General features: G+C 33.6%; 3 protein-coding genes across 22 annotated transcripts in view; 1 reads left to right on the top strand and 2 right to left on the bottom strand.

Moving 5' to 3' along the window:
- The window catches only part of cradd (CARD and death domain containing adaptor protein), a 93066-nt gene that overhangs the window by 57911 nt on the left and 9135 nt on the right, over positions 1-26020 (top strand). For 2 of the 16 annotated variants that reach the window (XR_015481949.1, XR_015481942.1), the window contains exons 3-4: positions 20859-20970; positions 23159-23299. The exons of 3 other annotated variants lie outside the window; for them this stretch is intronic. The gene's annotated coding sequence lies outside the window, so the exon portion shown is untranslated. Of the gene's footprint in view, positions 1-7133; positions 7244-12071; positions 16522-20858; positions 20971-23158; positions 25952-26020 lie in introns of those variants that run through there. 11 more of the 16 variants (XR_015481950.1, XR_015481939.1, XR_015481951.1 and 8 more) reach the window with 9 other exon arrangements.
- LOC108183547 (plexin-C1-like) lies at positions 756-13780 on the bottom strand. 4 transcript variants are annotated; one of them, XM_087248171.1, is made up of 16 exons: positions 12363-13780; positions 12155-12280; positions 10802-10936; positions 10472-10572; positions 10197-10308; positions 9932-10091; positions 8025-8136; positions 7830-7923; positions 7645-7677; positions 7408-7541; positions 7013-7192; positions 5634-5733; positions 5372-5419; positions 4209-4328; positions 3863-4024; positions 756-3310 (listed from the first exon to the last, which is right to left on the bottom strand). In XM_087248171.1, exons 1-16 carry the CDS (start codon positions 13269-13271, stop codon positions 3173-3175), a joined length of 2664 nt encoding a protein of 887 aa, XP_087104297.1. In that variant the 5' UTR covers positions 13272-13780; the 3' UTR covers positions 756-3172. The 4 variants fall into 4 exon arrangements, 3 of the variants coding, with proteins under 3 accessions (XP_087104297.1, XP_087104298.1, XP_087104299.1); XM_087248172.1 differs by having other exon boundaries at positions 4209-4313; positions 12363-13356; XM_087248173.1 differs by lacking the exon at positions 756-3310 and having other exon boundaries at positions 3830-4024; positions 12363-13274.
- On the bottom strand, positions 15533-23399 carry LOC108179158 (plexin-C1-like). 2 transcript variants are annotated; one of them, NM_001442904.1, is made up of 15 exons: positions 22416-23399; positions 22171-22296; positions 21918-22052; positions 21666-21766; positions 21447-21555; positions 21205-21364; positions 20993-21104; positions 20816-20909; positions 20632-20664; positions 20228-20361; positions 19307-19486; positions 18328-18436; positions 17132-17302; positions 16855-17016; positions 15533-15914 (listed from the first exon to the last, which is right to left on the bottom strand). In NM_001442904.1, the coding sequence occupies exons 1-14, from the start codon at positions 23313-23315 to the stop codon at positions 16900-16902; spliced, it is 2481 nt and encodes an 826-aa protein (NP_001429833.1). In that variant the 5' UTR covers positions 23316-23399; the 3' UTR covers positions 15533-15914; positions 16855-16899. The 2 variants fall into 2 exon arrangements, with proteins under 2 accessions (NP_001429833.1, NP_001429834.1); NM_001442905.1 differs by lacking the exon at positions 20632-20664.

Here is a 26020-nt window from a genome sequence, read left to right as displayed (position 1 = left end):
GTTTCAAATGGGTTTGACTTTCTTTCTTCTGTTGAACACAAAAAGAAGATATTTTGAATAATGTTGAAAAACCATGAACCTTTCCTAGACAAGTCAATGGTTACTGAATTTCAGCTTTCATCAAAATATCTTCTTTAGTGTTTAACAGAATTTTAAAATTTTAGAACCACTCAAAGGTGTGAAAAAAACCTTTTTCATGTTCAATTTTGCGTTTAATGAATGCTTTCATTTGCATCATAAGTTTAAATTAGCTAACCGTAATGTTAACAAAAAGAAAAGAATCTTGTTATAGAACCACAGGCCTATAAACAATAACAACATTTTCAATCAATATTTAATCAATTATATCCTACTAATTCTTCAAGTAGTTAGTACTATGATGATGATTACTAAATACTGCAAATTTGAATTTACTTAAAACATACTAAATTTAGTTTGAATAATAATTGTTATTTTTAATATAAATATAACAGTATCATGTTCTCCCCGTGTTGGCGTGGGTTTGCTCTGGGTGCTCCGGTTTCCCCCACAGTCCAAATACATGCTCTATAGGTGAATTGAATAAACTAAATTGGCCGTAGTGTATGAGTGTGAATGAGTGTGTATGGATGTTTCCCAGTACTGGGTTGCAGCTGGAAGGGCATCCACTGCATAAAACATATGCTGGATAAGTTGGTGGTTCATTCCACTGTGGTGACTTCTGATGAATAAAGAGACTAAGCTGAAAGAAAATGATTGAATGAATAACAGTATCATCATATTGTATTATAGAATATCATCACATGTCTAGTCATAACAATCGTTTTTGTACACTGTTATGGATTGTAAAGTTTGTAAAACAGTTTCATCATACATCAGTATCTCTGGTCCCCATATTTCTTGTAATAAGTATTATAACTGTATTGTATACCTAAATTAACTTTTAGCTTGAACTTGCCACTAGCTAGCAACAGCTTTCTTCATGAAACTGTGCTAATACAATATCTGAACTTGAGTCAATATTTGTGTGTTTATATATGTAAAGAAGCCATGTAATAAGTGGGATAATGCATATTCAGCTGGCTGTTATCTCAAATTAAACCCATTTTAGGGGATTTAAGCTGGTTGCAATATTTATTTTGTTTGTACTCTGCTTATATGAGTACTGCTTGTGTTGAAAGTAGAGCTGCACTGTACAAAATGCTGTAAAATTTACGGCATTAGTGGCAATTTTGATTGCCAGAAATACTGTAAAATTTACAAGTGCATCTTAAATTAACAGTATTATTGGCAATTTCAAAGTATTACTGGCAAAATTTACAAGTGCACCTTAAATTAACAATTACAATTGTATTATAAAAAAATACAGCACAGTTGTAATTGTTAATTTAAAATGTAATACTGTAAAAATTGCCAATAATACTGTAAAAAAAGTGCACTATAAATAAACAATTACAACTATGCTGTAAAACTACAGTATTACTGGCAACCAAAATTTCAGATTATAAAATTTCACTGCATTTTTTACAGTGTATGGAATGTGGCGAAAAATCAAATGGATAAAATAAGTAGTCTATCATTTCATATTATGCTTTATAGTTTATATTGTGTAACCGTAAAGTATACATTGTTTACAGTAATACTTTTTTATCATTTATATGAGCTCAAAGTATCATGCCATTATAGGGATTCAGAGAGAAACATCAATAACAGCATCATGAGAAAGTTGCAATCCTGAAAATACAGAGCAATATTTTATGCTGGGCCTGTAATCATTAGTTTTTAAAAGTATATTATATTCATATGTATTTTATATGTCTACATTACTTAACTACATCACATGTCTTAAGATCTAATTAAAGTGAGAAATATGAACACATATGAATGAGTAGATTTTTGAGTAAATATTTATATTTGAATAATTAATTGATTGAATTTATAGAAAGAAGGGCTGTATCGTGATGTATATCGTTTTCGGGATATGAGATGACTTACATTGCAATATGGGATTTTTGTCATATAGCCCAGACCTAACTTAAAGTACTCAATATACAAAACAATGTACCCCAATACTCCCGACATCATCCATATGATGTGTAAAACTCAAATCCAAGACTCCAAATAATCTGCAAAACAATGACAAACAAAAAAAAGTGGCTTACCTACAGTGTATTGGAAAATGCTTCCGTTTTCCTAGAACTTGGATGTTCTATTGATCTTTCCAAGAGCAAAGAACTCTGGAATGCGGTCCATCTTGTTGCTATAGCGATAGCAGTCTCCCCATACCTTTATTTTTATCACTGTCTGATGGATTGTGTCTCAAAGCATGAGCTGTAATTGTGTAAGTGCCTATCTCTGTGTATTTGTGGGCTCTATCATCAGTGCTCTAGTGATGTTTTTCTCCCAGAATAATTGGAGTAAATTGAGTTCTTTGAAGCTGTACCATCCTTTCAGAGGTAATTTACAGTGACTCTATTAGCAGAATAATAGGGAAACTACGTCTAACATCAAATGCGCCATTGTTAGGCTCAGAGCAGGCATTGGGTTTTTCATTGTTTCATTATGTTTTTTTTATAAACTTCCCAGTAAGAATCTTTTGAATACTCAAGGTAACATGTCGCAGTATGAAAAGTTTATTACATTAGTGGCACAATTGTAAGGGATCTTTATGTTAGTTTTTAAATAAGTTGATGCATTTATTCGGATCACTGTGCCAAGAAAGCATATTTATGTTTTATAAATAGCATTTTTATATAAGATTAATCCTTATTGTATCATTGTCAAGAAAAATATTAGTCATACAAAACTTATAAGCAAAAATAACTTTAAATTGAAATTAGTATTATAAAATGTTTATTTGAAATTGATTTTTCAGTTTATTACAGTATATAATATGATAACACAGTTAGAGTAAAAAGTAAGATTAGCAAGGTTAAAAAAATGAAAAGTTACAATAAAGTCTACAAAGGAATTGTATTACACTACTAAATAACAGACTTCTGGAAGAGCTTTGTTTTTACAGTGAATCATTATAAATGAGTATAAAGCGTCACCTGCTGTCTGGAGAACAGCTCCACTGTGTAGGTGGTGAGAGTCTGAGAGATGATGTTTAGCAGGACTTTACAGCATAATTCAATGTATTACTTCGTGATGTTTGTGTTTACCGAATAGTTTAAACAATTAAGATACTGTGTTAATTTCGGAAAATGAACAACAATATACAAAAGATAAGAATAAACAACGAGAATATGAAAGGAAATGCTATAGAAAAAAGCACCAAATACGCTGGGCCCTGTCCTCTGAGAGAAGTTTCATAATTCCCAACTGTGATCTGAAATGACAATAAAGAAATTGTCCTATTCAGAAATTTGGCTTATTAAAGATATTAAACTTAGCATATACTTTACAGTTAAAGTCAGAATTATAAGCCCCCAGTTTTATTAACTCATTTCTAATAACTGATTTATTTTATCTTTGCCATGATGACAGTAAATAATATTTGACTAGATATTTTTCTAGACACTTCTATACAGCTTAAAGTGACATTTAAAGGCTTAACTAGGTTATTTGGTTAATTAGGCAGGTTAGGGTAATTAGGCAAATTATTGTATAATGATAGTTTTTCTGTAGACTATTGAAAAAAAGCATAAAGGAGCTAATAATTTTGACCTTAACATGGTTTTAATAAAAGAAAAACTGCTTTCATTCTAGCCGAAATAAATCGATTAAGACTTTCTCCAGATGAAAAAAAATATCATATATACTTTGAAAATTTCCTTGCTTTGTTAAACATTATTTATGAAATATTTAAAAAGGGAAAAAAATCAAAGGGGGGCAAATAATCCTGACTTCAACTGTATATATCTTTTAAAAACAGACTTACCTGGAGTGAATCCACTCCTGGGACTGTTCCCGATTCTCCTTTAATCGTGCAGATAACAGAACGGGACTCAATTCTCTCTACAATACAGTGATACTTGAGATCTCCATGTAGAACTTCCACATTCACCTCACTTATTCTCAGATTCAACTCATCTGCCTTTTTCTGAGAAAGAGAGAATGTGAGATTATGTGAAGGTTGTTGTGAATTTCTCATGTTGATGGCTTGTCATTATAGTGTTTCCTAAGAAGTAACCAGAGCTCTGTAGAGACATGCATAAATCCAACACACATGCTAAAATTGTGTAGACTTTATACTGATGTTACTCTCGCTGTATCACTAAACTCACCTTAATGTTCACTTGGAGATCATTGGCCACCTGGAATGAGGTGAATGCGGTGAATGTTGGACTGTCCAAAGACAACTGTCCACAGGACAAAGTAGAGTTTCCAACCTTCAAGGAGAACCGCTGGATTAAGAAAAAATCATAATCATCATTATTTTGGTGACAATTTTAACAATAATTTAATGCGAAGCAAACTAACAAAGAGTCCTCTAAATCATAGAAAAAAATTAAATGTACAAATGAAACAAGGGCGACATGGTGGCTCAGTGCATAGCACTGTCCCCTCACAGCAAGAAGGTTGCTGGTTTCCGGCTGGGTCAGTTGGCGTTTCTGTGGAGTTTGCATGTTTCCTCTGTGTGTTCCGATTTCCCCCGCAGTCCAAAGGTATGCGCTATAGGTGAATTGAATAAACTAAATTGGCTGTAGTGTATGTGTGTGAATGAGTGTGTACGAGTACTGGGTTGCAGCTGGAAGCGCTGTGTAAAACATATGCTGAATAAGTTAGTGGTTCATTCTACTGTGGTGACCCCTGATAAATAAAGGGACAAAGTCAAAGGAAAGTGGATGAATAAAACAAACTGTGCTTTAAATGATATCTATTATGCACAATTGACTTTTATGAGGGGTTTAAAGACAATTGTGTGGCGACAGTGACTGTGACTATAACCAGCTTCTAATGGTAAAAATGTATTGAGTTTATTTTTATAATCTTACTTAAAAAAAAATGCCTGCAGAAACACTTTGATTGACATTCTCCCTTTGTACATGTCATCAGAGGGGGAAAATCTCAACCATTAGTGACAATATCTCCCTTATTAGCACAGGACAATTGTTTTTGAATCTGCCACTATGCTGGCACACTTGCTAAGCAATTTATAGAGCACATTTTACAGCTCTTTAAAATTCTTTTTTTTTAAGGAAATGCTAATGTTTAATCTGATTCAATTAATTATGCTAAGCTAAGCAAAGCTAAGTTATAAGTGACCTCGCCAGAACAAGATATCATCTGAATGAATTCAAAAATGGTTTGAGCCAACAGTCTAATTCTCAGAGACTTGTAAACATGTTTTCAAAAACAGCGGAGTGTTCCTTTAAGCTATGACGTCACATGTGTAGATGCCAAAATCCAAATTCAAAATGAATGTTAATTAATTGAACAGCCCTACCTTTAAGCTATATGAACTGAAAAACTGGGGGGAGAGAAACCACACATTCTGAAAATTAGACAGAAAGAAAATGTGAGCATAATACTTTTTTCTGTGAATAAATACAGTTCAGTTTGAATTAATAATACATATCAACAGTCAGTTTATTAAACAATTAAAGTAGCAAATTAACAAGAATGAGAACTTATGCACTACATGTGCACATAACACAATAGGTCATATCAAGCCCAGTTAGCTAGGATTTATTCAAATCAAATCTCACCCCTGTGTTTGGGTCGTATTGTGCTTGAAGAGGGTATTCAAAATTAATTGATTCCACAAGTTCCATATTACTTCCATGAACATATATTTTTCTTCCACCGCTGCATTAAAAAATATTACAAAATAGTGTAATGATATAAAAAAAATAGCACACCAGAATCAGGCAAGGCAAGACTAAGAAACACATGGTATAATATTTTCAGCATAGTATACTATAGTAGTCAACATGTGAATAAAAGGAATTTCAAAAATTGGTTTCAAAATGATCCTTAGGTTATTTGATCAGAAAAATAAATCTTTAGACAAGGATGGATTTTGTTTAATAGTTTTAGGACAACTTAGAAGAATTTTTGATCCACTTCAGATGTTGACTGTATATATAGCATCCAACATAAAATCTGTTACACACAGTTTTTGTATTCTATTTTAAATTATTGTCATTTGTTTAATGGCACAAAGTACACTATACAGGGGACAAATGAAATCGTCTAGTGAAAGATTGATTTGACTTTTTTGTTTCATAAGATAGCTTTTACAGCATTGATAATGTAGATGTTTAGTAGAGTAAATAAGTAAATAGCGCTGTTCCGCCTGCTTTACTGAGCTGAAGTTGGTTTTATATTCACATTGGTTTGTTTTTGAACAAAGACAACCTGTGATGTGCTCCCTATATTGTTTACCATGCTACTTTGAATATAGGGTCGAAAGACCATGTAAGTATGGCTTAGTAATAAGTGTAATTCCTACATGATGCTGGCCAACCCCTAAGCATATACCAGATTCGATTTGAGACAAAGCGTAAGAGAGAGTAAGACCAGCGATACTTACATGCATGAAATATTGCACATTATGACAAGTTTTGCTTGCTAATTACATAACTGAATGTACTGCAACAAACTAGAGAACTGCAATGTCTTTATTGCAATACTGAATACTGCAGTTTTTTCCACATGTGAGCACTGTATTTTACATTATGGGTTGGACTCACACATTTTAATAGCTTCACTGATTGTTCCCAGTTTATCAGAAGTGACTCTCCTCATTCACAAAAAGCATCATGGGGCATAGGAAAACGGTGGATAATCAAAGCTGTAGTTGATCTCCTGTTTGTATCTTTCAGCTTTAATACTGCAAAGCTAATTGCTTATGAATAGAATAAAGAATAATTTTATTTTGTAAAGTACTATACAATAAACTTGATATGACAAATAGCTGAGCTTGTGCATGCACCTACGTCCATGAGCAGATCAGATGCAGATTCAGTTGCTGTTTCCTTTCTTTTTTGTTTTTATAATTTTATTTTCACCTCTACACAAATAGTTCAGAATATGTTTGCTGTTTTGTATAAAAGGCTTTGCCTGTGGTCTGAAATGATCTTACCTGTACCAGGTGTATTTTGGCTGTATTTCTGTGCAGCTTGGCAGGGAACTGTAAGTGATGATGCTGTTACCATGACAACGGTCATCTTCAGTAACAACACACATTTTCACTTTTCCTTTAGTTTCACTGGGAGGAATGTGGAACACTAAAGTGTCACTGGAGCCATCAAAAACTGGAGATCTGGAGGAAAACATTCATGCCCATGAACAGTAGGATACAACAGAACTAAAAGTACATTAACCCTCTATTACACCGTGGCAAAAAGAATCAATATTGGCTTTTACTAATTTACTCAACGGATGACACACCCACACATGCACAAATGTCCTGTAATTTTTCTGAACCTACACACATTCATTTACTGAACATCACTGAACACAGACACACAGTCTCACTCTTTAGCAATACAGTCCAGATCTCCCTGAATACGGATTTTGGTGACAGAGTCCAGGTTTCTTCCTCTTAGTAAAACATTGTTTCTACCATGAAAAGAAACTTTGTGTGGCTCTAAAGAGAGAATCTCTGGCTCCTACAAGATAACAAAAACAGGTTTCATGATATGCAAGGTGTTTGAACATTTTATTGAGCTCTTCTACAAGATATTTTACTTTCTCTTTGAGCCTGACACTTACTTCATACTTGGAGAGTAGATCCTTACATGCATCCTAAAGAACAGAAGCATTTAATGTCTTTTTTAGATTTGCTTCAGGCTGTGCATTCATATTTCAGCTTTCAACAATAAATTAGATCTTGACTCTGCATGAATATCAAGCGTTTTTTCAGATAACTATATATTTTACATTTGACATTTTCTTACCCGGATGTGTAATTGTGGTCCAAATCCATCTGACCAATCACATCTTTGGGTTGTAGAGGACCAGTGACACCCAGATGAGATACACTGCACACACCTGTGTTTATTTAATGTTACAATGCGTCTTTTAAAACTCGTATACCTGAAATACATTAAATATATTATGCAACTTTTTAAGACACTTTTTATTGTTCTTACTGTGTAACAGGAGGACTTGGTGAATTATCCGTGATGTTCAAACAGTTTGTCAGTGTCAGCATCTCCGTGATTTTCTGATCTTCAATATTAATTAAAGCTGAGACGTTTAATTCTGGATAGATAATAAAAAAGTAATCAGAAAGACTATTTAAAAAAAATACATTTGGAAGACAATTTTATAAAAAAGCGGCAAATGTTTCTTATAATTTATATAGATTATATTTGGATTAAAGTAACCAGGTTTATTTAAGAATGTATTTTTTAGGAAGTATTTGAAAGTAAGTCATTCTGTGCATTTGAGATGCTTTATTATTAAATGTATTTGCAGTTTCAGCTAGTTAAGAGACTTAGGGCGTACCCACAATATGTACAGTTGCCTTGAACCGGGCAAAAGCACAATTGTCACCCCTCCCGTCTCCCCCGACGGCCCGCACTCACATTACATTCGGGCCTGGGCATGCTTACGTCATTGATGATGCGCTGTTCAGTAAGCGCATCAGAGTGGAGATTTCTTCAGTTATATCTTTTAAGTCGTTTGCTATGCAGTGACACACAGTCTAATATTTCGTCGAACAGATCAGCCACTTTTAACGCTCATAAACAATCATAAAGTCCTCATGCTGCAGCTATTAGGAGGTTTGCTGAAGGTGCAGCTGTTGTGCAGTGAGGGGTTTGCGTCTTTAATAATCTATGACAGTTTGTGTTCATTGAACAGTAAAGATGATTAATAAACCATATCAAACAGTCCCTTAAAAGTCACGTCTCGCTTTCAGTTTCGGGCACATTTTGCACTCACACACAAGCGTACCGCACCAAAGCCCAAGTGAACCGCGCACTGTGGGTGAGCCCGATTCAGAGCACTCACACTTCTCAAACGATCCGGGAAAGGGTCCTGGGCATGGTTCGGAAAGCATAGTGTGAGTATGTCCTTAGGGCCCTATCATACACCCGGCGCAATGAGATGCAAGACTTGTTTGGAAAGATTTGTAGCTATTTTCAGCCCAGTGCAACCCTAGTTTTCACTTTTTGTTAAGGCGCATTGTTGGTGAGTTGCTATTTTGAGAAACTAAAATAGACTGCGCAATTGATCAGCTCTGTGGTTACTGAGTTAAGAACAACTTCATTTCCTCGCTACAGACATACAAATACACACATGGTATAGTCAAAAACATCAAGGGTAAAAAATGCATACCATTATAGCCTTTAGGATATTTGGCCTATATTTTGTACAGAATATTTTACTTGAATCAATCACTTTAGTATTTTGGTCAACACATCAAAATAAGTGTACCTGAATGAAGATTAGTAATACAATGATTTAAAATGTGCTTATATAAAACAAACTATGTTTTCATTATTATAAATTGCACTTTTAAAAGTTGGCATTAAATGGAAGTTTAGCTTGTTCTTTTTTTCACCTATTGTGATGTAAATACATTTGAAACGGTTTTAAAATGAGAAAAAATCTAGGTGCGATGCATGATTTAATCCTTTAGAAACTGATTGGATCGTTGGAAAAAATGGGCATTGCTAACAAAATTAAGAAAGATTTAAATACCAGTTTGCATTCAGATTTGGAGGATTACTGCCACACGCCCTCATAGGCCCACCCTAAATGATTATAGCCCCACACTAAAGGCATTACTGTGTACGGAAAAGTCGTTTTGGTGGGGGGAGGTTGTGGTATTTGATTCAAAATTATGAGGGCAAATACCAAATGATGATTATTGAAGCGCACATGTACATTGTTTATAACAAGCACTATTGTATATGTAATGTGTATGTAATATGCAATATATGTATTTTAAAATATATACTTCTGAACTTTTAGTGTGATTTCTACGTGTACACATTCAATGCAATTAAGCAAAAGCTACACCAATGAAATTATCTGTCAGAGAACCAACCTCCGCTATGCAGTAGCTGGTCAGAAAATGTACAAGAGCATTTTGGGAAAACTGCAGTCAGGTCAGACTCATCACACAGGTTCACACTTCCACTGCTGAAGACACATGAGAAGGCAGGATTTCCTGTGCTCTCCAGACTCAAAGCAAGATGGAGAGTAATCTGTAGAGGAGAGGGCAATAGCAGGTCAAAATACATTATTGATATCTTTTAAATGTTTGCAAATGCAACAATTAAAATGAGCTACACTTCAAACAAATATAACACCTTTCTGGAAGATTTCTGTGCAAAAAGCTGAAAAGAAACTAGTAATTCCTTGAAAGAGTCCTTTGGGCTGGACATCCATAAAGATTTTGAGCATTCATCTAGGGTGGAGCATCTAGACAAGCAGAAATGCAGTATATCATTTAGTGTTTAGAACTAATTTTTACAATAAATAAATTCTTAATAAAAATAGGATGGAACCTGGTATAACATATTGGGTAGATAGTAAAAAAATGTTAGCACATTAATTTCTGCACATTAACAGATATAGATTTTACCTCAGTGTTTTCACACACCAGCCGCAGAGAGGATCAAGAGCAGATCTGCAGTCTTTCAGTATTCTATATTTAGCACAGTTAACCACGGGCACTCTTCTGATCTATATCATAAACATGAGCAGAAAAACATCCACTTTTTCGGTCACATGATTTTAAAATTCAGATAAAAAAGAGAGAGAGCTTGATAACAATCTAAAGAATAGTTTCAAACCTACAGTGTTACCGTAATGTAAATAGATTTACACAGTCAAAGTCAAACTACAAATTTTAAAAGTTATATTATTTCCAATTTCCATTGGGTTTATATTGTAATCGTAAATTAAATCTCACCTGTTTCCTCAGCGCGATGTAGATGTGTTTGAAATCTACTGGATCAAAGTGCATTCTGGAAAACACTGCTAGTTCATCGTCAGATTTATACAACACTATCGGACAGCCTGGTCTGTAATTCTCATCCAACATAAGCTACAAACACAAATAGCATCATTATTCAAACCATTTTTGTAGTGTTTTATTCATCATGTCGCCGAATCAGATTTGAATATCTAAGAACAGCCAAACAGTTCAACAAATAAACATCACACTCAGCAAATAAACATCACACTCACACTGAATGAAATGGCAAGTTTAAAAACTGTAGAACAAAGTAAATTACAAAGATGTTACCCTAGAAAGATGTCCTCAGTCCAGCAAGCCTAGCATCGGTCCTATTTACACCCAAAATCCTTCTTTCTGTCACTCTAATTCATTTAGATAAATGCTTTTCTTATAAACTAAAGTCTTTCCTCACATCATTCATTCAGAAAGCAAAATGCATACTCATGGGTTGTTCTTTATTTGCAGTATTATTTGAGCAATGTGCTTTATATTTGACTAATACCATCCTAAATAAATTAATTGCAAAAAAAAAAAAAAAATCAGTCAATGAGATGTGAGTGCTGCTAAAAAAATAAAATAAATGATTCTTTGCACAGTCTAATTTCTTATTTGTAGGAAATCTGGTTACCAGGAATTCCAAATGACTTAACTCGTGGCTGAACTACCCTATGAGACATTATTTGGTAAATAAATGATGTTGTGACCCAAAATTTTAGCTACTCTGTTGCAGATCCATCATTTGAACCACATTAGTTATAATTTAAAATACTGTATGTAATGCTCTAATAGGCATGGAGTAACAACTTTTTTTTTTTTGTACTGTTTATATTGTTTACAAGCACACGCTTTTTTAAATTATTTTAATGCAGTATTACTTTTGATAAAACGTTAATATTGCATTAAAATATAATAAATAACATTAATACATTAATAATATATTAATTGAAACATATATTAACTGATTCTTATTTTCTTTTCGGCTTAGTTGCAAGAAAAAAAATCTTTGAATACAAATGACACAGGAGAGATATAAGCTTTTATTATCATTCAAAGTGCAAGGAGATGGGGAATAACTATGCTTCTAACTACAGCTCTAGAGGAGTACTTGCTAACGCATAAGTTTGCAATGCAGTTTGCGGATGTTCTTTGGAATGATGGAATAGGGAAACACCAAATTACTGAACCAAATCTTTCTAATGATGAAACTTGTGTCTTACCACAGTGTAACTGCAGCAGTGCTCCAGCCTTTTCAAAAGGAAGGATTGTTTTTTTAAGAAAGTAGAGAAAATAAAACATGAGACTGACCTTTATTAGTTGACCATCACTAGTTCCCATGAACAGCACAATCCAGGATCCACTTCTAACTGCAGCTACTGATGACATTGAGCTTGACTTGATGACCACAGAGAGTGGCTCTAGTTCACTGCCACTCTAAAACACAAATTTTGGGACTTTAGTGAACAGTGAAAATAAGTTTTGTCATGAAAAAGGTATCGGTGACTCAATTTCCAACCTCAGAACTGCACGTTTGTTCTCCTTGAGCGCAGAACTCTTTGACTCTGCCTTGAATGCGGCTGATATCATACAAAGCCAGCGCGGTGTTCTCCGGGTCCTGCTGATCCTGTGCACTGAACACTCCTGCCCAAATAACAGCCTTCTCTGAGGGAACAACAGCAGAGGAGACCAGTACTGGACGAGCTTTATCACTGCAGCACTTTATCACTGCAGACTGAAGAGATCTGAAGATTTCACTCTTTTTTCTTTTAAAGCTGTCCATCCACAGAACATGAACTTTCCTCTCAGAGTCAGTCTTTGTGTTGAGAAATAAGTACAAATCTAAGGACGAATCTTCTTGGAATCCATCAACAAACTCCACTTCTCTTGCGGTGGTTTGAATGGAGGGTGTCAATCCTTCCTCATTATTAGAGAAAATTCCACCAGCCTGAGTCTGTAAAGTGTTCCACAAGGTAGCAACAGGATATGGGAAATCTTGAGGTCTTGCAATGTTGTTGTTTTTCCCAACCAAAAGGTAACTACTGCTGCCTGTATTTACTATGAATGCAACAGATTTCTCATTCTGTGGAAGTCCTATTGATTTGACACTTTCATAGTAAATACTCTTTGTGATATCATTTATATCAAGAATTTCACAGTATCCGTTATTAAAAGTCCCGCATGTAATCAGGGTGTCGTTGTAGTCAAAAGGCACCAGAATGTTGACTCTGTTTGGATTAGTATTCGGGACTTCCTTGCGTTCCTCTAAAACAAGATCGTGTCTCATCTGTTGCAAATGACGGCCGGTAAGAACAAACAACTTATCGTTACTGATTTTAAAGTCATTGATATCTTCATTAAAGTCATGCACATCATTGCAGATGCAGTGCTTAAGAAGTAAAAGTATTCCGAGTAAATATCCTCTCATTTTAAATATCTGAACATGCAGCTTGTTCGGTCTGTCGGAGTAATTGATGAGATCTTGTCACAGTGATCAAATTCTCTCAAATGCCTCTGCAAATGAAGTGATGCAGGTGAAATCTATGTGGTGAGATGAGGGCGGAGGATTTAAACCTACAGATAAATTGTAGTTTCTAATGCTTAGGTTAAACTAGCTAAATTAATAACATAATTATATATTTTATCCATACATCATAGTTCATGTATAAATACTTTAAATTGTTAAATAAATTGTACTGTAATTTTCTTTATTTCAGTCTGATGGATTGTCTCAAATAATAAGTAATAATTTTGTAAATATTTATTTATTTCTGGGCTTATCAGTGCAATAATTATGACTTTGATGAGTTTATGAGTTGTTCTTAAAAAAAGTTATTTTTTCATAAAAGGAAATTGATAATTAAAACTTAACAATAGGTAAACTATGGGAAACCTTTAGAGTTTTGGCATGTCAGTCATCATTTGTTTTCTTTCATTATATATCAAGTGTATGTGTATTTTTAGTTGAAACTGAAAAAGTTATTTAATTGAAATAGTATTAAATTTAATTGAAAAGTAGCAAACAACATATTTTGGTGCAAGGCTTTTTAGTCATTTTTTCAGCTGATTTGGTCTTTGCACATTTCTGTATATTATAGTATTAAATATATCCAAAATAATGGTCACAGTAAATATTACAAGTCTGCACAGCAACAGCTGCACAAATTGGTAGGTGAGAATGTTTTAACCACAGCTTGCACAGGAAATACCATATGCATATAGCAAAAAAAAAAAAAAAAGTGGTAAGCATGTTGTGTTTGATAAAATTATTTCCCTTGGTGTTATATGTGATATGTAAATAGCTTTGGATATTTGAAAGCCTTTTTCTTACAGATAGTGAAGTACATTTGAAGTCAGAAATATTACCCACCCCCCCCCCCCCTTTGATTTTTTTTTTTTCTTTTTTAAGTACTTCCCAAAATGATGTTTATCAGAGCAAGAACATTTTCACAGTAGGTCTGATAATGTTTTTTCTTCTGGAGAAAGTCTAATTTGTTTTATTTTAATTAGAATAAAGGCAGTTTTTTAACAACATTTTAAGGACAATATTATTAGCCCCTTTAAGCTCTATTTTTTTCGATAGTCTACAGAACAAACCATTGCTATACAATAACTTGCCTATTTATCCTAACCTGCCTAGTTACCCTCATTAACTTAGTTTAGCCTTTAAATGTCACTTTAAGCTGTATAGAAGTGTATTGAAAAATATCTAGTCAAACATTATTTACTGTCATCAAGGCAAAGATAAAATAAATCAGTTATTAGAGATGAGTTATTATAACTATTATGTTGAGAAATCTGTTGAAAAAATCTTCTCTCCGTTAAACAGAAATTGGGCGAAAAATAAACAGGGGGGCTAATAATTCTGACTTAAACTGTATATATACCAGAGGTAATGTATTTATTTAACCCAAAATATATGTATTTATTCTGTTAAATGGTCAAAACATACATATACAGTATAATTCTTTACTCTAACGTAAGCAAATAAAAAGACCTAAATAAACAAAATTGGCCCCTTCAGCCCTAGCTTAAATCTTAGTTTGTTTTTTTGTTTTTTTTAGCTTTTTTTAATAGCCGTAATTTATTAGTCAATACATACACTGTAAAACCCAACAGTCAGCTTTATCAAATGAAATGAGTGTAGTTAAATCAACTCATTTGAAGAGAGTTTTGAAGTCAGTGTTGAAGGCATTGATGTAATTAATTACCTCAATTATTAAATACCTTATTATGTCAACTTAAATGAAGCAAGTTTACAGTCCTCGTATAGATTAGTTTTTAACTCAAATGGTTTGTTGCAATCAGTTTCCTCAAAAGCTTTAAGGTGACTTAACTCAATGGGTTATACAGTAATCAGCTGGTTTGAGTTTTCTTCATTTATTGGGTTTTACTTTGCTCAAATAGCTTCTTTTACTCAAATGGATTAAGTTTACACTCACAGTACTCATTTGGATTCGTGTTTGAACTTAAATTGTTTGTTGCAATCGGTTTCCTCCAATGGTGTAATATTTATTGAACTGATAATTTGTGGAAAAGAATTAGGCTGTATAACTGCAGCTTATTAAAATCTAAATGAGACTGGAGTTGGATTTTAAAATGATTACTGTCGGTTTCAAGAGACTGCAAGTGTGTGCACTGAAATAGTGTGTTTTTTCTGTGCTCGTTTAAGTAAAGACCAGAGTGTTTGCAAATAATTTGACATTTTAATGGTTATTTATAAGTAAGGAAAAACAGAGTGCATAAAATTGTCTTAATTTTGTTAAAGCTGAACATTAGTAATATAAAAACATTATATATGACAAATTATTTATACAGTTAATAACAAATTCAACATCTTAGAATAACACTTGCACAGTGGTATGACAATACATCTACATATAAAAGCCTACTGTATTATATACGCCAAGCATGATTTTCAAGCCTTTTTTCTTTTAATTTCTGCTGTGGGAGTTTCGTCAGAGTGTTTTCTTTTGCTTCTTTAAACTTGATCAGATGGGTTTTGATGTCTGAGGCAGAAATGTTTTGTACCTTCTCCCATCCTGAGAACAAAAGAATTTCCAACACTGATCTGAAAAAAAAAGATATGTTCTATTCATCAGGTAACTCAAACTCTCAAAGTTGACAATTTGCATTAACCTAAGAGCATTTGAATTTTAGTCCAACTGTTTTGTTGGGTAACATTGTCAGAATCTATGAGAGCAGATGTATTTACTTGTAAATCTCCATGTTGATTGGAACAGCAAAACAAAATAAGCAATGCATTGTAGTATTGCTATTTTCCAATATACAGTAGTTTTGTAGTCCATGTTACCTGCATGATACATGTTCTTTGGCATTACACTGATTACATTCTTTCCAACTGTATTTTGTTTTAGGAGAAGGAGGGGGTGATGGGGTTGTTTATACTTTTATACAAACAAAAATGTTTGAGTTCAGTTTGGCAATGCAAGCTAAGCCTCATGTTTATTGAAATTTTGAATGGACAAAATGTCACATTGTACTCAGAGCTGTTCACATACAAAGCTTCCACATTGTAGTTACCAACATAAAACTGTACATAACTGTACAAAACTGTGATAAAACCATCTGCAATGGCAACTACATCTATTTATTTATTTTAGAAATTGAAGCATTTTTTTTCCTGCAACGTTGTGGCTGAATAAAACTGCTTAAACTACTACAGTCTGACAGTGAGTACATCAGAGGCTCATACAAATGTGATTATTGGTGTTAAATGTTACCAGTATTCATTGAATTCTATTTTATAGGACATTAATTGTCATACTGTGACATAATTTTTGTCATAATGTGACGTTTATTGTCAAGTGGCAGCTTCACATATGGAAAATAAAATATCTATTATATAAATATCTTAAACATGCAATTAGAACTGTGACTCCAAACTAGTGACAGTCCCAACTGTGACCTATCCAATAACCAATAATATAATCTATTAAGTTATCAGATTATAGTTACTGTATGTAAGAAAACAGTTAAAACATGCTTACATGGAGTGAATCCACTGCTGGGGCGGCTCCTCTTTCTCCTTTAATTTAGCAAATAATAGCATTGGATTTAATCCTCTCCAAAACACACTCATACTCCCGATCTCCCTGTTGACCCGTCACGTTCACCTCACTCATACTCAAATTCAACTCATCTGTCTTTTTCTGAGAAAGTAGAAGAGACAGTTATCAATCATCTCTGCACAGCTGCCAGATTATATTCTAGCACTGCATCTTTTAGTACACAACAGTTTATTCAGTCAGTCTGATCACTCTTTACCTGAATGTACACTAGCAGGTCGTCAGCCACCTGAAATGTGGAAAATTGAGTGAACTTTGGATCAGGATGGTATGAGATATAATGCACACAGTCCACTGTGGAGTTTCCAACATTTAGCGATAAGCTTAATTGTCCACTGCCATCATAACGGGGGGAATGAATCCACATTTCCTGAGATAATAAAAATACTTCAATAAATGCAATGCTCACAATGTCATTAATGGGCATGAATGTTAATTAGGTAAATGTAACATTTATTTTACACGATGAAAACAATTCAGAATTTAGGGAACTAATATGAAAAGAGACACAAAACACCGCAGTTTTACAAAGAGTATACATAAACACAACAACCAAAAACAAAGTGGAATGAAGAAGAAATTTTAATCTGTTACTATGGTAACAAATGACAAACCACACTCTAAAACGTGTTGTTTGTTTAAACTACTTATTTAAAATGAGCTAAAACAACATTATTTCTTAGTTTTTTTGTGGAGTACAACCTAATTGTTTCATTTTTAATCCATTTAAATGAGCAAAAGCTAATAAGTTAACTTAATTTCATAATGTTGTCCCAACACAAATTGTGTGGAACTCAACATTTTTTATAGTGTAATAGTGAGAAAAGTGTATGTGGTCAATTTGATTAAAAATATTTACATTTTTCCATTTAACAATAAAAGGTGTAAAGGTGTGTGTATCATGGAATAATTATAATGATATGTACAGTAATGGTTTGATCAACAACATCTTCAAAAACACACAAAAAACAAAACAAAGATACACCTGATTATTATACATTTTAATTGAGGATTTAAATGCTCTTTAAATTTTATGCGGAAAAGGTACATTGACAACTTGTTTTGACCAAATGTATTTGAACACACTTGCAGGCAAAGCAAAGTAAAACAAGATATAAAACTATTTAAGCTCAAAAGGAACAGAGCTAGCTTCAAAATAAAAGTGTCAAAACCAAAAGGGAACTTGTGACTTATGCAAGAAGCAAAAAACATGCTAGCCCTTAATACGATAAAGTATGTTGTGGTTTATTAAATAGCACAGTTAGCATTTACCAGTTATATGAGCATATCAGGATGCATCTGCTAAATGAAAACTCATGCACTACTAGTGGGCAATTTCCTGTTTGAGGTTAACACAAATTTCTCCACCTACTGCACAAATAATAAACATCTTACCTCTGCGTTTGTGTTGTATTTGGTTTCCACCACTTTATTAGAATGGCAAACGTTAACTGACTCCACATATTCCATATTGGTCCCCTGAACATGAATCTTCCTTCCACCACTGATAGACAGATATAGAAGTTCATTGATTGATTGATTCATTCATTCATTTTCCTTCTACTTCGTCTCTTATTTATTAAAGGTCTTCACAGTGGAATGAATCACCAACTATTTCAGCATATGTTTTAGGAAGCAGATGGCCTTCCTGCCGCAACCCAGTACAGGGAAACACCCATACACTCTCACATTCACACACACACTCATACGCTATATAGCCAGTTTAGTTAATCCGGTTCACCTAACGCATGTCTTTGGACTAAGGCTGGGCGGTTAATCGAAAAGTAATCGAAATCAACATTCTGAACCTATAATCGATCTAATTTTTCCAAAATAATTTTTTAAATGAATTCCCTACGTTTCACATAACTCCACTCTGTTTAAGACTGTGGCTGATTTTTACTTTTGCGGCCACTTTGCAGCCACGTCTGATCTCCAGGCAAGTAAGACGATGAACTCATTGTTGAGCCTTATTTGCACTACATTGGCGATGATGCGCCAGAGATGCCTTTAGATGGCATATTAAACTTGTCAGTGAACTATGAGAGTAAAATAATTAAATAAATAAAATAATTGACCATTAATCGCAATCGAGTTAAAATGAAAGAAACTGGAGCACCCTGAGGAAACACACACCAACAGGTGTGTGTTTGCGTTTCTAGGCTACACAAACATTGTAATTTAAACCCAGATGGCAAAAAGCAGGTTGATTTTAAAAATATTTTTAAGGTCAAATGTGTAAACAACCTGAAATCTCACTTTTCATTTATTGTTACTTGCAAATGTAAAGATCGTTAATTTGCAAATCTTCACTTTTTCCTTATAAAAAGCATTCTTGTAAAATTTGTGTCAAAATAATCTGAAATGGTCTTACCTTCTCCAGCTGCTTCTAGGCTGTACTCCTGTGCATTTAGGCTGAGAACTGTAAATGATGTTGCTGTTACCATGACAAAGGTTGTCAGGAGTAACAACACACAGTTTTACTGTTCCTTTAGTTTCACTGGGAGGAATGTTGAACCTTAGAGTGTCACTTGAGCCATCAAACACTGGAGATCTGGAGGAAAACATTCATGCATATTAATGGTGTTAAATAAGTTTAATAAGTTAAATAATTTTTCCTTTATGAAGTGTAAATTTAAAATGTTAGGTTACTTTAATTAGTGAGCACATTTCATTAACATGTGCACCTATAATAAGCTGACAGATTGCAGGCTGGTTTACTGTACATCCAGTGTAACCTTAGGGGCAAAAATCTAGCTGCTAGTGTCCAGCAGTTGTTGCCGCAAACCAAGTTTGTGCAGCACTGATGGAAAACATGCAATTTTCTCAGTGTATTTGAAATTTGATTTCAGTCATCATACAGTAGCCATTCACAGTAGCTCTTAATTGTTGGAATTTTTGTCTTATTGGACACTTTTAATGCTTGTAAACTGTACATGTTTGCTGCATTCATAAAGTGTCCATGTCTTGAGGTCAGTCTGTCTGATGCAATTTTTTTCTATGCGTGATTTAATAGGATGGGAATCATGGGACTGATTATTTCACTTAGACAATCAAAGCAAAAAAATAAAAAATAAAAAAATAGATAAAAACCATATAGTGACTGCCGGTTTGAAGAAAAAAAGTGCAGATAGAGTACTAACATGTGCTCAAGTAAAGGTAAAATGAACATTTAAACATTAAAACTACTTTCTAAAGTACGATACCTGAGAAATAACACTCAGTTACAGTTATTTGAGTATTTGTAATTTGTTACTTTACAACGCAGAACATAGACATATTCAGGTAGTCTCACTCTTTAGCAACACAGTCTAGATCCCCTCTAATACGGATTTTGGTGACAGAGTCCAGGTTCCTTCCTTTTAGTAAAACGTTGTTTTTGCCATGGAAAGAAACCTTGTAAGGCTCTAAAGAGAGAATCTCTGGCTCCTACAAAACAACAATAGGATGCACCAGTAAACGTCCAAGGCACACAAACACACAATCTATTTAAGTAAATAGGTAAATATAAATGTACATAATGTATTTTTTTTATATTTAAAAATTTAAAATTGTGACAAATCATTTGTTAATAATGTACTAAAAGCAACTGTTTGTTTAAATAAAATCCTTAAAAGTGAAACAAATTCTTTAAATAAAAAGGAAAACTTTTATTTCTATTCTGTAAATTTGGCCATAAATATTCAGTAGTACACTTACTTTGTACCCAGAGAGTACATCCTTACATGCATCCTAAATATTAGGAAAAGAAAGAGAACTCTGAGCCATTCATTCAGTGCACTTCAGTCAGTGCAATGATCAACAACGATATAATATAAATTTTAATCTGTTTCCCAATATGCATATAATAAAGCATTGGATTGAATGAAACACATTGCTTCACCTGAATGTTTAACTGTAATCCACTTTCATGTGACCAATAACAGCGCTGGGATGAAGAAGACCAGTGACACCCAGATGAGATACACTGCACACACCTGTGAAAATGCACACAACAAGTGTTAATACCTTAAAAAGAGAATCTGCGTTAATATTCAGGTAATGGATTTAATTTTCTTACTGTGTATAAGAAACATTTGGTGAATTATCAGTGATACTGGAGCAGTTTGACAGAATCAGCATCTTTGTGATCTTCTGATCCTCAACAGTAACAGTAGCAGACACTTTTAAATCTAATTTTTTTTTCAAAGAAAGGTATATGAATATATATTATCATAACTTGACAACTTAAATACTCTGTTTAATATAATTTATACAATTTCTGGCACTGACCTTCAGTATTAACTAGCTGATCAGAAAACCTACACGAGCATTTTGGGAAAACTGCAGTCAGATCAGACTCGTCACAAAGGTTCACATTTCCATGGCTGAAGACACATGAGAAGGCAGGATTTCCTGTGCTCTCCAGACTCAAAGCAAGATGGAGAGTAAACTGTGCAGCAGAGGGAAATGGCTAATAAATAAAAAAAGTTATTATTTTCTTCCAGATAATAAGCAAAGATAATAATATCAACCTCTGTAGAAGATTTCTGTGCCACTTGAAATGAAAGCAACTCTGTCTGAAGAGAGTTTTTTGGAATGGACACCCATGAAGAATTTGAACATTTATCTTGAGTGGAACATCTAGAAAACAAAAACACTCATTTACAGTAACAATACACGGCTCTACAATAAGACATATCGTGCAGATGCAACCAAAAGGAACAATGTGAATTGTCACAAATGTGGCTGACCTTAATGTGTTCACACACCAGCCGCAGAGAGGATCAAGAGCAGATCTGCAGTCCATCAGAGTGTTGTATTTAGCACAGTGAACCACAGACACTCTTCGTATCTACATTAAACATATGAGTGGAAACACATCTATTTTAGAGTCAGTGTATGAGGTCAATGCCTTCTTAATTTAGTTTGACAAAATTTGTTTTTTTTTTTTGCAAAATTAGGTATCATATTAGTTTTTTTGTTTTGTTTTTAATCATGCTCACCTTTTTCCCCAGAGCAATGTAAATGTGTTTAAAATCTACTGGATCAAAGTGCAATCTGGGAAGCACAGCTCGTTCATCATCAGACTTGTACAGCACTGTTGGACAGCCTGGTGTGTAATTCTCATCCAAAACCAGCTAGATATACAAATCATAATTAACGACCTAAGTAGTTAAATGCAATGCTAAACATGATGGAACAACAAAAAATAAAACAAATAAAGTAATGTATCTAAGATAGGGAATTAAAGCAGACCTTTATCAGTTGACCATCACTGGTTCCCATGAACAGCACAATCCAGGATCCATTTCTAACTGCAGCTACTGATGACATTGAGCTGGACTTGATGATCACAGAGAGCGGCTGAAGATTACTGCCACTCTGAAACACAGAGAAAAATACACTTTATATAACCTAATTCAACACTGAAATCATCAAATACACATTCTTTTACAGTTTTTTTTTTTTTTTTTAAAGATGCCCATCACTTCGCATCCAACCTCAGAACCACACATCCTTTCACCGGCAGCGCAGAACTCTTTGACTCTGCCTTGAATGCGGCTGATGTTGTAGAGAGCCAGCGCAGTGTTCTCCGGGTCCTGCTGATCCTGTGCACTGAACACTCCTGCCCAAATAACAGCCTTCTCTGAGGGAATAACAGCAGAGGAGACCAGCACTGGACGAGCTTTATCACTGCAGCACTTTATCACTGCAGACTGAAGAGACTTGAAGATTTCACTCTTTGTGCTTTTAGAGCTGTTCATCCACAGAACATGAACTTTCCTCTCAGAGTCAGTCTTTGTGTTAAGAAATAAGTACAAATCTGAGGATGAAGCTCTCTGGAATCCATCAACAAACTTCACATCATTCGCGGTGCTTTGAATGGCAGGCTCTGATCCTTGCTCGGCATAAGATAATATACCACCAAATTGAGTCTGTAGAGTGTTCCACAATCTAACAACGGGACTTTGAGATGTTGATTGGTCGAGCTTTTTCCCAATCAAAAGGTATCTACTGCTGCTTGTACCCGCAATAAACGCTACAGATTTCTCAGTCTCTTTCGGTCCTATAAATAAATTACTTTCATAGTAAATACTGTTTTTAATGTCATTTATATCAAGAACTTCACAGTATCCATCTTCATAAGTCCCACATGTTATCAGGGTGCCGTTGTCGTCAAAAGGCACCAGAATGTTGACTGGATGAGTGCTATTATTAATGTCATTCTTCTTCTTCTCTTCAGAAAGATCGTGTCTCATCTGATACAGTCGATTTTCAGTAAGAACAAACAGCTTACCGTTACCAACTACAAAGTCTTTGATGTCTCCATCAAAATCCACCACATCACCACAAATGCAGTATTTCAGAAGTACAAGTACTCCAAGTAAGTATCCTCTCATCTTGCTAAATGTCTGAACATGCAGATAGATTGGTCTGCTGTAATGGATGAGATCTTGTCTCAGTGATCAACGTTTCTCAAATGCTTCTGCAAATGAAGTGATGGAAGTGAAAGCAACACTAGTAGGATGAGGGAGGGGGTTTAAAAGCTGATAAGAAATTGTATTCTTTAAAATATTGAATAATAAGTTGAACTATCCAAATAATGTCAATTTTTTTGCAAAACTAAATGTAAATTATAACTGAAGTCAAAATCTAAAAAATAAATTGATTTAGAAATTTACTGATGAGCTTACCACAAATCTAAAAGTCAAGAAAAGCTGTGTAGGGTGATTTAATGTATAATATAACAAATAATGCAGTGCTGCACATTTTAGTGGCGCGAAGATGAATTTATGTATTTTGGGAAACATTTGCAACCATTTTTTATCACTTAATTAAAGACACCACAATTGAAATGTCATTCAGGCATTATAGGCCTATTTCAGTAATATGCTGATCAAGACTGGAATAGGGAATCGTTTTTTTCTGGTCAGTAAGCCGCATAGTAATTTATAGTAAATACTAAATTGTTTTTGAACCATATTAAAGTGCTTGAATTTATTTGTGGTCATTAAAGTAGCATCAAATACAGTAACACAAACAAATAAACTGTACTGTTTTATTAAAAAAAATACTAACACTTGCTACAGTTTAGTAAAAATACAGTAGTAATTATTTGTTTATCAGTTTAAGATACAGAATTTAGTATCATTTATTAAAAAAAAGTTAAAGTGTTTAGTGAAAAAAAATTCACTTGGGTTTAAAAGTGTAAATCTACTAAAATGTATTGTAATATTACTCACATTGTTGTTTTAGTTTTTAAATTTTATTACAAAATGATCATGTAAAAATTAAGTAACTTTAAAGAATATTTCAAATTAAATAGAAAACAGTGTGCCGTGGTAGGAAGATACTGCCATCTACTGAAAAACTATTGTATTTAGCTTAGTAAACTAAAAAAGAGAACATTAAGATTCTGAATTAGTTTATTGCACTCAATCCAACAATTAAATGGTCTAGTTTGTTTTCTTTGTGTATTTAGATATGTGGATAAAGTCATCAGTAGTATATACTCACGCAAAAACCAAAGAACAAACTTTACTGCTGCACTTAAGAAAATTTCAGACAACAAAAATGAGGAGCATTGCTCAATCATTTTAGTTAATGGAGAAGTAATAAATATAGTTGATAATTTAAAATATTTAGGTATAATTATTGAGTTGATTCTACTTTAAATAAAAAAAATAAATAAAAAACACACATTAAGAAGGTTTCCAAAAGTGCTAGAGCAAGCCTGAGAATTTATAGAATCATTAGGCATCAGTTACTTATGGCTGCTGGTAAACTTTTTATAAATACAATGATTTTCCCTCACTTATCTTATTGTGCTACAAGTCGGTCCCACACGAACATTACAAGATTAAAACCATTGTATATTATCTATAAACAAACTGTAAAAATGTTAGCTAAAAAGCCAAGAAGCAATCATCATTATAACTGTATTGCACAACATAAATTACTAACATTCGACTGTTTCTTATTTTATGCTGATGTGTGTTTAATGTAAAAAAAAATAATTAATGATCTTGCACCACCACCCCTCAAACAATGCGTGGTTGACTGCAAGGACAATATAAGACAGACTAGGTTGTCGGTTAGAGGTGATTGTTTTGTTAAACTCGAGAGAACTGCTTTTGGACAATCAGTTTTTTTTCTGAAAGATGGAATAAAATACAAGTGCATATCAGGAGAGTAGCACTTTTAATCATTTTTAAACTGTTCTTAAAATTTGGCTATCAAATATGCAGCCACTGATATTATTTCATTTCATTGATAATGACGTATTGCATGTATTGGATTGTAAGTGTATAGTGTATTATTTTTATAACTCTGACACAACATGTCATCTTGTACATTGTCCCTGTATAAATAAATAAAATAAATAAAAAAAGAACAATCAGGTGTTTAATTATTTTTATTTGCGTAACTTGATGACCAAAACACACAGTATGTTCACTGGATAGAGGTTAAAATGACCGTTACAATATAATAATGAAATAGTGACTGATAAGAAACTAAAATGTTCAGTCTATTGTAATAAATGGCAGTCATAGCAGTGGCTGGGCAACAGGAAACAACACTTCCCTATTCCGGTCTCAATTGCCATATTTGTGAAATAGACCTATTGTGCAAAAAAAAAAAGTGAGGTTTATTTTAAAGTGTGAAGTATTAAATGTACAAAATGTGTAATTAAAGCTCAGATAAAACACTGTTGTATATCCAATTGGTTAATCAAAAGTTGCACACACACACATGCATTCTCCACACTTACTACAGCCCAAAACAGGAAATATACTGTGTCAGTAAACAAGCTGTCAGGTGCAGAGACTGCAAGTGTAATTATTAGAATAAGCCTGAGTGCAAAAAGGAGTATAAAGGCCCACATCACAGTTTTTGTCATTGCAAATGGGTGAAAAGAAGTTTGATACATCCAATGGTTTCCTATTAGGAAACATCCAGATAATGTTCACAGTGTTATGAAGGCGATTATTAGATGAATATGTTGATATGTGCTTCAATATTTCCTGTCAATGACAAAATAACAACAACAAAAACAAAAAAAAACATTACATCAAAAGAATATCAATAAAATTTTATGGTACAC

The sequence above is a fragment of the Danio rerio genome, chromosome 4, assembly GCF_052040795.2.
Source record: "Danio rerio strain M-AB ecotype USA chromosome 4, GRCz13ab, whole genome shotgun sequence".
In the NCBI taxonomy this organism is placed as follows: domain Eukaryota; kingdom Metazoa; phylum Chordata; class Actinopteri; order Cypriniformes; family Danionidae; genus Danio; species Danio rerio.
This window is presented reverse-complemented; position numbering and strand designations above follow the sequence as displayed.

Coding starts and splice junctions, on each gene's coding strand:
- LOC108183547 (XM_087248171.1), bottom strand. CDS start 13,271: ATGAGAGGATATTTACTCGGAATACTTTTACTTCTTAAGCACTGCATC. Junction 7,542..7,644: donor ATCTACTCTCCAAGTATGAA/GTAAGTGTCAGG, acceptor GTTATCTTGTAG/GAGCCAGAGATTCTCTCTTT. Junction 4,329..5,371: donor TCAGTTCATATAGCTTAAAG/GTAGGGCTGTTC, acceptor TTCTTAATCCAG/CGGTTCTCCTTGAAGGTTGG.
- LOC108179158 (NM_001442904.1), bottom strand. CDS start 23,315: ATGAGAGGATACTTACTTGGAGTACTTGTACTTCTGAAATACTGCATT. Junction 21,556..21,665: donor TGGTGTGTGAACACATTAAG/GTCAGCCACATT, acceptor TTTGTTTTCTAG/ATGTTCCACTCAAGATAAAT. Junction 20,362..20,631: donor ATGTACTCTCTGGGTACAAA/GTAAGTGTACTA, acceptor GTTGTTTTGTAG/GAGCCAGAGATTCTCTCTTT.